Below are 14,752 nucleotides of genomic sequence, written 5' to 3'. Positions count from 1 at the left end.
GTCAAAAAAACACATGAACACATCTACTCATTCAGTAAATATAACTGATGATCATATATATATATATATATATATATATTTCAAGTGAGGAATTGCTCTCCTTGTAAAGTGCTATGCACAGAAAAAAAAAACTTATAAATTTTATATCATACCCTGACTATATGGTTAATTTGTAGAATAATAAATTATAAAGAAAATAAAATACTAAATAAACTTACATCTATACCCCATTCACGTGCTTTTTGTAGCATTGCTTTTCTGATTTCCTCCTCAGTAATCCCCCAGTGTGTTAATGGAAGTACAGAGTCAAGTGATTTGTTGCAAGGAATAGTAGGTTTGCAAGCAAGTCCTTCAACTCCTTCAACTAGCTCTACTGGGCCTGCAAACTTTTGGCGTGGAACCCCACAGAGACCAACTTCTCCACTAGGCAATTTCTTGATGCGATAGTGAAGTACACTAAAAAATAAATTAAAATCATTAAAAAAATGGTTCAAAATTATTTTAAATTCCAAAATCATGTTTCTTCAGTATGTCAGTATTAAATATTTGTTACACTGTTCTGAAATGGAGTGACAGTAATTTATTAAACTACTATTATTAGTAATGCAATAACAGCTGAAGGGGATGACTAGCGAGTGTACTGGATGCATGATAAATAACAGTTGGCAAAACAAATGTCATTGACCCTGTCTTGTCTTCACTCATGATTTGTCCTCTAATATTAAATTAAAAATACATTTCAAAAACAAGAAATGTGCATTTATCTTCTCCCAACTTTCTTCAGTCTGATAATGTTTCTCTCTTTAGAAATATTTTGTTAGCTGATACCCTAGAATTACTGAACAATTATTTTTCCTTCTGATAGTTTTGTATTTGGTTTTAACATGGCATACTTACAATATCTATTCTAATAATAATAATACATCAAATGTCAAGATGAACTATACAAACAAGAGGCAAAGCTGCTGGCTCTTGTTTCATCTGCTCTAGTCAATTACGATGTAAAAGTTTGAGCAGCACATTCTTAATTATATCATTCCCTGACCGTCTATGTGAACAAAATAACTTGGTTATCTTCATGATATTTTGCTACTGGTGCAAAATACTTCAAATATCAAGAGAACCTACACAATTTATGGACAAAAAAAAAAAAAAAAACTATCTCACAGAAAAAAATAAAGTATAATCAACATTCTCTACCTCTTCACAAGATGATGTCTGCAGGTTTTCTGATTGGTTATATCTAAGGTACTTTAGAAAAGATAAAAAGGCTTCTGCAGTATAAAAACTTGAACATAACATTACCTACCTCATCAAGATGATATATAGCCTTTCTACTCTTTATGGCCAAGGTACCTTAAAGATGACAGTGAGGCTTTTGCAAATTAAAATCTTGCAAGATTCCTTTCACTTTACCGAGCCTTGATAAGACCTCATGTCGACTACTGTGCCCAGATTTGGTCACCTAGGTTTCTTCTTGATGGGGAGGACGTGGAGAGGATCCAGAGGCGAGTGACCAAGATGATAGCAGGTCTACGGAATGAACCTTATGAGAACAGGTTGAAGATTTGTGAGTTGCAGAAATGAGTTGATAGGCAGAAAAGGGGAGATATGATTGAGACATTCAAATTGCTAAAGGGTTTCTATAGGATTAATTCAGAGGATATTTTTGAGATCAGGACTGGTGGTGGGAGAACTAGGGGACACCTATGGAAGTTGGGCAAGAGTGTAGTTAGCAAGGATGTTAGAGCTGGGTTCTACTACTTTTAGAGTGGTAAATGAGTGGAATAAGCTGCCAGAGTCTGTTGTGGGTGCTATAGTGAGTGAGTTCAAGGTAAGGTATGATAGATACTGTGATAATATCGTATAGTTGTGTGGACATGATGTTTAGGGCCTCCCTCGTATGAGTCTAAGGACTCCCTGGAGTCGCCCGTAATAATAATAATATTTGTGAAGGAAGTTATTCCTGCATTCTTCTAAAGACAAGATGAATACGTTAGTCTATGTGGGAGTTCATCAGACATCATGATCATGTCGTTGAAAGTTTTTTCACTTGATTATACTATAAATTAAAGATGCCAAGAAATTATTATTTCTTGGCATCTTTGTCATTATCTTTATCATTTTTTATCATCTTCATGATGATATTACTATCGTGACAGGGCTACTTAGATATAGAGGCTAATACCTTCACATCAATTGCCTTAGTATCTCATAATGCAAAGCACACATCCTTTGGTGTGATTGTATGTGTGTGTGTGTGTATATATATATATATATATATATGATGATTTATTCCTTCAGTTGTTTCTGACCCTAGGTGACTTTGTAGGCATGCATGCAAAGTGTTCCTGGTGAGATTTTTACAGCATAGCTCACCATTGTCTTCTCCAAACAACCCAATTTTATCCGGGCTCTGGACCGGCATACGACTGGTACGTATTCATGACTGCAATCCATGTGTGTGTTCACAGGGACCAGTTTGCCTGTTCTGTGGGACAGGTGAAAAAACCCCCTACTGCCATATAAAACCGGCTAACTCATCTTTCGTCAAAGGTGACTTATCTATTTTTCTTTATCATCTTCGTAATGATATTACTATCGTGACAGGGCTACTTGTATATAGAGGCTAATGCCTTCACATCAATTGCCTTAGCATTTCATAATGCAAAGCACACATCCTTTCAGGTGTGTATAATGCTATGCATTATGGGAAAAGTCACTACCCAGACTAGTTTCGACCTTTATTGAGATCTCAATATTTTTTATTTTTTTTATATATTTTTTATTTAATCATCCATTTAATGTCAGCCCCAGTTCACTATCTGTAATGCCATATAAATCACAAAATGTTTTACTGTTATAATCATCATCATCATTAAATTCCTGCCATGTACCCTCAAGGGGTGTACAGGATATGACAGTACTACATGAAAAAATTACATCATTACTAACTTCCTATCTACAATTTTCCTCCAAATCAGTCTGTTACTTGTCAAGACTCCAACATTACCAGATCTTATATTTCTATCATCTAAGGCACTTTGTACTGTATCAATCCACCTATATCTTGGTCTTCCTCTGAGTAGTTTTCCTGCCAACCTGGCAGAGAACACTTGTTTTGCTAATCTTTCCTCGCCCATTCTGTTTAAGTGACCATACCACCTGAGATTAGCTCTGCTAACGCATTTCTGGATGCTGACAATGTCAAGTTCTTTCCTAACATTCTCGTTTTTAATATGATATTGCCATTGATGCCATCTGTTCATGCCTCTAATCTTTCTCAGGACTCTCATATCTGCAGTCTCTAGTCTTTGTTCAAGTGTTTTACTTCTCACCCAGCTCTCAGATTCATAAGTTAAAACTGGTTTGAACACTGTCTTGTATACAGCTAATTTAGTGTTCCGACTAATTTCTCTCTTATTCCATATGAATTTATTCAATTGACTTCCTACCATACCAGCTTTGTTAATTCTGTTGTCTATTTCCACATTTAATTTACCATCTTCACTAAAAATCGTGCCTTAGTAGCTGAAATGTTTTACTTGTTCCACAGGTTCTCCATTCACAACACAGTTGACATTTTCAACAATTCTACCTATTTTCATTGTCTTTCTCTTTTTATTACTGACCTTCATACCATATCTATTACAACAGTTATTCAATTTAGTCAGAGAAGCTTGCAGATTTGTAGTGGATTTATTTAGAAGTATAACATCGTCCACATAAAGCAAAGAGCTGACATTAACATCTCCAATCCTGTTTAATACCACTTTCCTTCATAATGTGATCCATATAGATAATGAATAACAGAGGGGATAATGTACATCCTTGTCTCACACCAGATTTAACATTAAACCATCTTCCTGTACTTCCTTCAATTCTAACTGCTGACTTACAACTCAAATAAAGACTAAGTATTGCTTGATATAATGTCCCATTGACACCATATAACTGCAGCGTATTGAATAGCTTCTCTCTTGGCACCTTGTCATATGCCTTTTCCAAATCGACAAAACTTAAATACAGATCTTTGTTATATTCCCATGATTTCTCCACTATTTGTCGTAAAGTGAAGATCTGATTCTGACAGCCTCTATTTGACCTGAATCCAGCTTGTTCTTCACCAAGTTTTTCTTCCACAATTCTTCTCTACTGTTTCTCAAGTATACTTGCATAGATCTTACCAGGAACACTCAATAGGGATATACCTCTGTAATTCTCACATTCAGTTTTATTTCCCTTTTTATATATGGTACTATGAGAGCTCTACTCCAATCATCTGGAATCCGTCCCTCTGTCCAGGCATTCTGAACTATGCAGTGCAGCCACTGTAAGACTCTTACACCACCATACTTCAGCATTTCTGGTCGAATATCATCTACTCCTGCTGCCTTTCCACATTTCAAGCCTTTGATGGTTTTTTCTACTTCAAGTATGGATATGTATTCCTGACTGCATGCCTGGTCAGTGTTTTTTTTTTATCACTGTGCTGTCATCACTGCTTGTTTCATTTAGCAATTTTTCAAGGATACTTCAATACTTCAAGGATATCTTTTTCTCCCGTTTTCATTTCACCTTTATCATCTCTAACTTCTTTTACAGCACTCCTCCATTTCCTTGATTTCTTCCATTCCTAAGCTTCTTCAACAATCACCAGAATATTTTGCCATCTTCTTGATATTTATTTTCTTGCCAAAGTCCTCCCATGACTTTTGTTTAGCTAGTTTTACACAGTGTTTAGCTTTCTTACATTTGTCTCTGTATTCTCTAAGAGCACAAGCTGACTTATTTGCCAGGAACTTTTGATATGCTTTCTTCTTTTCCTTCACTGCCTCTTTAACTTCCTGTGTCCACCATGGAGTTCTAATTTTTCTATCCTTGCAGACAACTTCACCACATGCCTCTCTAGCTGAATCAATCAGGGTTTTCTTCAAGGTTTGCCACTGAATCTCCAGTGTTTGGTTCCTGTTCTCAAACTCTTTCATTTTTCCTTCAACAATCTTTATGTATTTTAGTCTACAGTTCACATCTGAGAGCTGCTCATCTTTTATTCGCTTTAAAACTTTCTTAGATGTCATTCTTTTCAATATGAAATTCAATTTTATCCTGCTCAAGACTAAATGGTGATCACTTCCAATTTCAAATCCTCTGTACACTCTGGTGTCCTGCACCAGGGAGAAAACATCACTATCAACAATAACATAGTCAATGAGACTTTTCTTATTCCTTGCCTCTTCTCTCCATGTGAATTTATGCACATTTTTATGTTGGAACATGGTGTTAGTAATAACCAGTCCATGTCCTGAGCAGAAATCCAACAGGTATTTGCCATTATTATTAGCTTTGCTCTTTTCTCCAAATATTCCCAAAACATTTTTGTATGTCTGACAATCACTTCCTACTCTGCTATTTAGATCCTCAACAAGGACCAACTTTTCCTTTTTCATTGTGTCAGTAGCTTTCTCTAGAGCCTCAAAAAATTCCTCCACTTCTACCTTAGTAGAACCTTCTGTGGGACCATAGGCACAAATAAGTCTCATTGTCCAGTTCCCCATTCTGATATTTGCCCAAATCACTCTACTTGACACTGCCTACCATTCAAAAAGATGAGCATCGTATTTTGTGTTGAATACTATGGTTACTCCTTCTTTTCCTTCATTGTCATTGCCTGAACATAACATTTTGTATTTATTGTTCAGAAAGATCTCACCAGTTTTTATCTTTTTTGTTTCAGTCACCCTTATTATGTCGATCTGGTACTTATCTAATTCCTCAGCTAGCTCCATTTCTTTGCCATTCAGGCTTCTTATGTTGATAGCTTCAATCTTTAACTCTGATGATGTTGAGTTGGGGTGTGTTTTCAGATTTGTTCCAGTAGCTGACTTTTCGCTGTTCGCCCTGGTTCCCTGGCAAAATCAACTGGGGCCTTGTTTAACCGGGCGATGCCCCAGCCGGCATGAAATTTTGTCATGTTGTACCATCATTTTGTATTTTGGTTTAACCAATAGAAATACAATTTGGTCAGCTAAATCCCAAATTGCCAGTCCATCCTCGTTCATTCAGTATCCAGGTAGATACCCAACAGAGTGCACCACAAGAAGGCGAGGATTGGACATTAGGTCAGAAGCGCCCTGGTCGGTTCTCCGCATTCCTTTAACGGCTATGTGGAGGTCTCCTCTCAGTTATACAGCTTTGACCCTTAAGCACCCCTTACTGTTATAATTAAACTGGAATACTGATTTAGAAATTCCATTTTATTCTGACATATTATAATTTATTATTGCATAAAAAACGTCCTTGATACTAGACTGAAAATTTTTAGGAAATGTTAAAGTGAGATCAATAAATATTTTCATTATATCTTCACTTTAAGTTTCATTAATCAAGCAAAAATATACTTTTCATCCAAACATTTTTTCCACTCCCATTTGTGCCCACTGCAGATATATATAAAATTTGCACAATAATGATGAAATTTCCTTTTCTGTCATCATCTTCTTCTTTGGTGCATGTCCGAAGATTGGTAATTATAGCAGCTCATCGCAACATCCAGTCTTGGGACCTCCTTTTTATCTCTTCATGACTCTTAGCGCCAGTTAGCATTATTATGTTGTTTATATATGAAATTCTTGGTCTGCTCGTGGCCTCTTTCCATCTACAATCCCCTCCATTATTTCTGTAATCAGTCCCAATGTCTCAAATGGTGTCCAATTAGGCTTTTTCTTCTCTTATTGATGTGTTTCATTAATGACTGCTCTTCATGAACTATATTTAAAACTTCTTCATTACTTTTCCTTTTGTCCAACTAATTTTCATCATCTTTCTCCAGCACCAAAGTTCAAATGCCTCCAACTTTTTCGTGTGTTGTTTTGTTAGAGTCCAGGCCTCACAACCATATAATGCAATGCTCCATATGTATGTTTTCACTAGCCTTTTTTTGAGCTGGATGCTAAGGCCTTTACTAGTAAAAATGTTTCTTCTGTTATAGAATGCTTTTTGGGCTGGATTATTCGTGCTTTAATATCTGACTGGTTTCTTCCATCTTCTGTGATAAGACTTCCAAGATATTTAAGAGAGGATACCTGTTGTATTAGGTTATTATTTATTTCCAGGTTTATTTTCATTGGATATGCTTGACTTGTAATTAATAATTTTGTTTTCTTATAATTAATTTTTAGGCTGTACTGTGTGAAGATTTCTTCCATCTGTGTTAGGGTGCCTTTCAGTTTGTTTTCGTTATCAGCTATAGCTGCTATATCATCTGCGAACTGTAGCCAGTTAATATCAATTCCATTTATCTTAATTCCTGTTTCTATTAGTTCTTTCAATTTATTTATTGCATCTTCAATGTACAGATTAAACAATATGGGTGAAAGAGAGCACCCCTGTCTTACACCTCTACATATTTTTGCTATTGCAGTTTTTGTTGTATTGCTGGTTGCTTCTATTAGGGCTTCTTGATGCTTGTAAAGATTAAATATGAGCCTTGTATCTCTCCAATCTACCTTTATTCTTTTTAGGAGGTGAAACATTTGATTACAGTCAATACTATTGAAGGCTTTCTCTAAGTCAAGAAAGACTATCAGAGTATTTTGATTCTTCTCCAATCTTCTTTCAATAACTGTTCTTTGAGTAAGGATTGCTTCTCTTGTCCCTTGCTGTTTCCTGAATCCAAACTGGTCATTGCCAACATATTATTCAACCTTCTTTGTTAGTCTTTTTTGTATAATTTTGAGTAGTATTTTCAAAACATGTGATATTGAACTTATTGTTTGATGATTTTCACACTTGTTTCAATTATTTAGTTTAGGAATGGGTATGATAGGGCATTGTGTAAAATCTTTGGGGATGATCCCCATTTCATAAATATCCTTTATGATCTTGAAAAGGTATGACTTGGTTATGTTTCCTGAGTATTATTAATTTTGAAGGGATGTTATCAATGCCTGGTGCCTTGTTGGTTGACAATTCATTCAGTGCCCATTCAAATTCATCATTTAATATAATTGGATCAATTTCTTCCACATCAAGTCTTGTTTCATCTTCTATAGCCTTGGCGTCTAGATCTTTTCCACTATATAGATCTTCTAAGTACTCCTTCCATCTTTCCGAAATTTCTTCCTTATCTATAAGTATGTTCCCTGTTTATATTTGATAATTGTACTTCTTGTTTTGTTTTGCTGGCTTATTCCTTTTATAATGTTATAAGCTTTATTGATTCTTCCAGTCTTTGTTAGATTTTCTATTTCATTACATTTCTCTGTATACCATTGTTCTTTTGCTTCTTTACATTTTCTATTTATCATATTTTTTATATGCTTATATTTGTCTTTGCTTTCTTTCTTTAGGGAGGTTTTGCATTTTCTTCTTTCATCTATTAGATCTAGAATGTCCCGGGTGATCCATGGTTTTTTTATTTGCTTCTTCCTTAATCCTATGCAGTCATTGGCAGCCTTGCCTTGATGATTGTATCCTTAAAATGAGTCCATTTTTTCTCTATGTTTTTCTTTTCCCTCTCTCCCATTTTAATGCTTTCATCAGTTTGCTGTTTATAGTTTCTATGGTTTTCCTCTGTTTTCAGGTTACTTATGTTCCATTTGGGCCTTTTCCTTGGTTGTGACAACTTTTTAAATTTCAGATTACATTTCAATAAAATCAAATTGTGGTCACTGTCAACATCAGCTCCTTGGTAACTTTTGCATGATTTTACTTGATTTTTAAATCTATTTCTTGTCATAATATAATCTATTTGGTACCTTCCTAAATAGCCTGGCATTTTCCAAGTATACCTTCTTCTTTTTGGAACTTCATACCAGGTATTAGTAATGATCACATTGAATTGGTGGCAGAACTCCAAAAGTTTATCTCCTCTTTCATTTCGGCATCCAAGTCCGTGCTTTCCCACCTCTCTACCATCTTTGCCTTCACCAATGATTGCATTCCAATCACCCATGACAATAAGATTATCTTCCTTCTTGGTCAGTTTGATTAGATTCTCAATATCTACATATACTCTCTCAACTTCATCATCACTGTGGTCGTTTAATCATCAAGCTTACATGCTAGTAGGCATGTAAGCTTGTATTATTATAATATTTGTTGGTTTTGCTTCTAGTTTTACCATTATCAATCTGCTACTACATTTCACCGAGTTGATTACTCTTCTTCCTCATTCCTTATTGAGAACCACCACGACTCCATTTTTTGCTGTCTCATCACCTGAATAAATGATTCTGTAATCACCACTCCAAAAGTCTCCAGTTCCGTGCCATCTCATTTCACTAATTCCCAATATGGCTATTTTTAATCTATTAATTTCTCTCTTCAAATTTTCCAATTTGTAGGAGGGTTCCCACATTCCACGTCCCAATGCATGTACAAGGATTTCGCTGGTTTACGACCAGGGAAGCCTTGCTTTTTCCCCTGTCATACACAAGTATTGGGCCATTGTGCATCTTACTTTAAGAATGTCCATCCATACTGCTATCTTACTAGGGAAAAATAGAACAAGGTGGTATCCTCTTGCCCTCCTTGTCCAGCAATAGACTTCTAGAGAGGCTCAGTGATTATCCGTTCATGATTATCTGCCTACCACAGTAGCCTTTACACCGTTGTCACTTATGGTGATCTTCCGCTGATCAGGATGAAAGTTGTTGCTGCCCCAACTTCCAGCGGGTAGTAACAACTGTCATATTTTCATTATAATTATTTATTAAAAAATAGAAAATTTTTTTAATAATGAATACAACAGCAAAGAAATGGAAAAGAATCATATCGACCAAAACTGGTTACTTATTGGTAATCAATATATATGCTTGGTTAGTTTGTATGAACAGCATAAATATTTTCATAGAAAACAGGAATTTATTAGTCATTACCTAAATAAGTAAATTACACCGACTAGTTTCACCACCTAAATGAGAACTGGGGTTCTTTGGGGCTAGACACTTCAATACAAATAAAAGGTCAAGAAGTAGATTAATTCAGTGTAATTTATTGTATTATATATGTAATATATGTTACGTATTAATCATAAGACATTCTTTCATTTAATCATAAATATTTTCTATAGGTCCAAGCTATGCATGATGTCATTACCATAGGGGTTCTTTGGCTATGAACAAAAAAAAAATCAATGAATTGTAAGAAAACACAAAGAAAATTTTCCAAAATCATTGTAAAAAACTTGGATATGGCTGCAATTATTTAGCAACCAAAACAGTGATTTTTTTTTTTTTTTTAACAAACCTCAATTTCCCCCCTCCCACACACACACCCAGACTTAAGTACAAAATATCATGCACACACGCTAGTCTGATATTTACTAGAGGTAGCAGTGTAATTAATGAATGTTATTGATTTATTCAATTCATAATATTGTGAATAAATTGCTGAAATTTTCAATAACATTTACTTAATTATCTTAAAAAAGGTAAAATAAATAAATAATTTTTTTTGGTGAGCACCATAAAGTAAACATTTCTATGTGAGTGTTCATTAGAGCAAAATTATGGAGACCACGATTGTGTTAAGAGCGGGAACCTTAATTTACAGACATTTGACCTTCATATTAAGGTCATCATTTGGAGTGTGTGCACGCGTGCGCGCACGCACGCACACACACCAGATATGGTAGGGGTGGTCTGAATATATTGAATAAGGACTCATTGACCAACAGGGCCATAAGGGGCAATCATCTTGATTGTAAGGGAAGTGGCACTCCCATGATCCTGTAGCTGGAGATATATTTTTCTTCTTCTACTACTTTGAGGAAGAGCCACTCAATAAGGCCTTATCAGCCAACTCTTCTTATTTTATGACCCTTATGCTATTAGAGTACTTGAGGACTATAGGGTCTTTATATTTCTGGTCTATATTTATGTTCCCTCTAAAATCTCCTCTCTTCTCTGGGAGTGTGTATGTGTATATAAATATGTATGAGGGTGGTCTGAAAGTTCTTGACCTAACAATGAAAAAACGAATTTATAATTTCAAAATTATTTTTATTTTTCAACATACTCCCTTAAGACCAGGGCCGTCGAGAGAGATTTTTGGGCCCGTGACAAGTCTGTGGTCCAGGTCCACTTAAAAAAATGCATTACTTTTGTTTAATAAAAAAAGTCATATAAAACATTTATTTAAAAAAAGTGTACAATAAATTCAAAATTCGATACATTACATACCAAACAAAATATGATGAAAAATACGAACAAAATTAAAAATATAATTTTAATAATTAAAAAATCAAATTAATAAGAATACTTTTATTTTTTAGTACACGACCTACACTATACAATTGCACACTTTACAAAGAATCACAAAACCTTCGTCTATCAAAATACTAACAAGAACGAAGCGTTCTGGCAGGGAACATTACTGTGAATGCAATTACTAGCTAGCGCTAGCAAGGCCGACTGCAACAACCTTGCATGAATGCCTATTGACGTCATCACCCGCTATAACTACAGCGATCCACTGAGAGAATCAGCGTCTTTCGGACACTCACGGCGAAATAAAGAGCTTAGCTGTCTGTCTAAAACAAAACACAGTATCATTCTCGATATGAAATTATCCTTTATCATTATTGTATTATTACGAGAATTAAAACCATGAATTATAAACACAGTTATGTGACATGTCGGAGCCCCGACAGTTGGGCCCTTTTCGATGACAGGCCCGTGAAAAAAGTCTCAGATGTCACCCCCTCTTGACGGCCCTGTTTAAGACTAATATTTATTCCGATGATGCTCCAGCACCATTATCCCATCTCTGTAGTGGTTCTCAGTAAGTTCTGCAAAATACCCCTCTACAGCTGCAATCACCTCTTGATTCGAAGAAACATGCTGACCAGTGGGGAAGAGTTTTCATTTTGGGAAGAGATAATAGTCAGAGAGAGCCAAATCTGGGGAATAGGGTGGATGTTCCAACAATTCATAATGGAGATCCCTTTTCCATTTTTCCATTGCCAAAACACCTTTGTGAGCAGGTGCATTGTCCTGATGAAAGATGATTTTTTTTTCTTCTGCAAACCGGGTCTTTTCTCACAAATTTTTTCGTCCAGTCTGGTTAAAAGATTGGAATAATATTACCTGGTTATTGTTTTACCCTTTTCAAGATAATTAATAAACAAAATACTTTTAGCATCCCAAAACACCGATGCCATGACCTTTCCTACTGATGGAACTGACTTTATCTTCTTTGGCATTGAACAACTAACTGGCTTCTGTGCACTGTTTTGACTGCCGATTGGATTCAGGTGTGTAATGGTGAATCCAAGTCTCATCCATAGTAATAAATGGACACACAAAATCAGTTTTATTCTTGTTAAAACACTCCAAGCACTGTTCAGAGATTTTCATGCGAGTGCGTTTTTGATCTGCTTGTGAGCAAGTGCAGTACCCATCTTGCACAAAGCTTTTTCATTTGCAATTCTTCATGCAAAATATATCCTACATGTTCTTTTGAAATGCCTATAGTCTCAGCAATTTCATGCACTTGATCAATGATTTCTGGTGTTGTTACACTTTTTGGACGTCCTTCATGTGGATCATCTTCAAGGCTGGTACGGCCACGTTTAAACTTGGCAGCCTATTTCTTAATTGTTGAAAACGAAGGAAGAGTGCCCATAAACTTTTATGGACCTCAAATGAATTTCTTTTGGCATTAAACCTTCTTTTACAAAGAATTTTATAACTGCATGATACTCAATTTTATCCATTTCAAGGGATGCTGACAACACTTTTGCTTCAGACAGCTGTATAAAACAAACTACTTGATAGAATGACTTGCAATTTCACATGGATGCTTATGACAGATGTACCAACATAGAAAAAAAAATCTTGCCAATAGTGTTGCCATCTATATTCAAGGCCGAGAATTTTTCAGACCACCCTTGTGTGTGTGTGTGTGTGTGTGTGTGTGTGTGTGTGTGTGTGTGTGTGTGTGTGTGTGTGTGTGTGTGTGTGTGTGTGTGTGTGTGTGTGTGCACCCACCAGAGGGCCAACCAAATACAGTAATTAATATACACTCTATTAATCCTATAAGTTTACATTTGGAAGAAGTTCCTTAAGGTAGTAGCCCTACCATCACCAGGCTAGTACCCTGACATGGAGAGCACTAAATTATTTTTATTGATTCACTTTGTAGTTTATAATAATCTTAAAATAATGAATTCTTTCTATATACATAAAGACATGCATAAATATACTTGGGCAGAAAGAGGATGGAAATCAATATTCGAAATGAATCTATGGAAAATGACTGGAATGAAAAAGGTAAAACGAAAATGGAAACAACAAAATATAATACACATAGCAGACTGCAAAACAAGAGGAATAGCATATAAAGAATTAGAATTAAATTTAATATTAAATGAAATAAATTTTCAAATCACTGAAACAAATAAAAAAAAAAAATTAAAAGGAACCATGAGAAAATTTTAATGTAATATATATAGTGGAGTTGACGGAGACCAAAGAGCACAAGCAGGTATCGTGATTTGAATTCATAATTCCTTTTCAAAACAGTTAATATATTATAAACTATGGAATGAACAAATAATAGAAGCTAAAATAAAAATACACAGAGGTCATTTAACAATAATTGGTTTATATGCCCCAGAAGAAGGAAGATAAGATGATAATATGAAATTTTATAATCAATTACAAAATATATATAATAAAAAAAATCAAAATGATTATGGCAGCAGGAGACTTGAATGCAAGAACTGGAAAAACGAAAATTATTAATAGTATCGGAATATATGGAGAACATATTCTAAACAGGAATGGTAAAAAGTTGATTGACTTTGTAGTTTATAAAAATCTTAAAATAATGAATTCTTGCTATAAACATAAAGACATGCATAAATATACTTGGGAAGAAAGAGGATGGAAATCGATATTAGATTACTTTATCTTAAATGAAAAGACAAAGTTTTCTATAGATGTTCAAGTCTACAGAGAATATGAAGTAAGTAGTGAACATTGCCTCGTTACAATAAAATTAAGATAACCACTTAAATGGCTACAAATAACAAGAACAGAAAGAAAATTTAAAACATTCTTTTATAACTAAATCACTTAAGGAATTGAACAACATAGATATGAATATAAATTAAATTACACTTTAATAAATATTTCCGATATTTCAGCAACGTCACGTTGCCATTTTCAAAAGGAACTTACAAAAAAAAGCATGTGCACATAGGCAATACAACACAGTAACTGAGAATGAAGAGATGAAGCTATTGTTCTCCTAAAAGTCCTGATGGTACCCTCTAGCGGGCTAAGTAGGTGTTCTTGGCCATTGGGCTGAAGGTCTGGTGATGTAAGCCTCCCAAATTTGGGGAAGTTACATACAATCAAATTTGTTGAGGTTTGGAGAGTTTATTATTATTATTATTACGGGCAACTCCAGGGAGTCATTGGACTCATCGAGGGAGGCCCCAAATCATATTCATCACAACTATTTGACATTCATACAGTATCTATCATACCTCGCCTTAAACTCATTCACTGTCACAGCATCCACCACAGACTCAGGGAGCGCATTCCACTCATTCACTACTCTAAAAGTAAAGAACCCAGCTCTAACACCTTTACTAACCACACTTTTGTCCAGTTTCCATGGATGTCCCCTAGTCCTCCCACAACCAGCCCTGTTCTCAAAAATATCTTCTGAATTAATTTTATAGAAACCCTTCAGTAATTTGAATGTCTCAATCATATCTCCCCTCCTCCGCCTATCA

General features: G+C 35.1%; 1 protein-coding gene across 1 annotated transcript in view; it reads right to left on the bottom strand.

Annotated features, from left to right (window-relative positions):
* Positions 1-14,752, bottom strand: part of LOC150101205 (uncharacterized) — a 242,979-nt gene that overhangs the window by 193,095 nt on the left and 35,132 nt on the right. The window contains exon 2 of the mRNA XM_090402189.1: positions 219-456. Coding sequence (XP_090258315.1) covers positions 219-456 — 238 coding nt within the window. The remainder of the gene's footprint in view (positions 1-218; positions 457-14,752) is intronic.

Source organism: Typopeltis vanoorti, chromosome 12 (genome assembly GCF_054136105.1).
Source record: "Typopeltis vanoorti isolate ZY-2024b chromosome 12, IOZ_Tvanoo_1.0, whole genome shotgun sequence".
Lineage (NCBI taxonomy): Eukaryota > Metazoa > Arthropoda > Arachnida > Uropygi > Thelyphonidae > Typopeltis > Typopeltis vanoorti.
The sequence above is the reverse complement of the archived record's forward strand: the minus strand, read 5'-3'. Positions and strand labels throughout refer to the sequence as shown.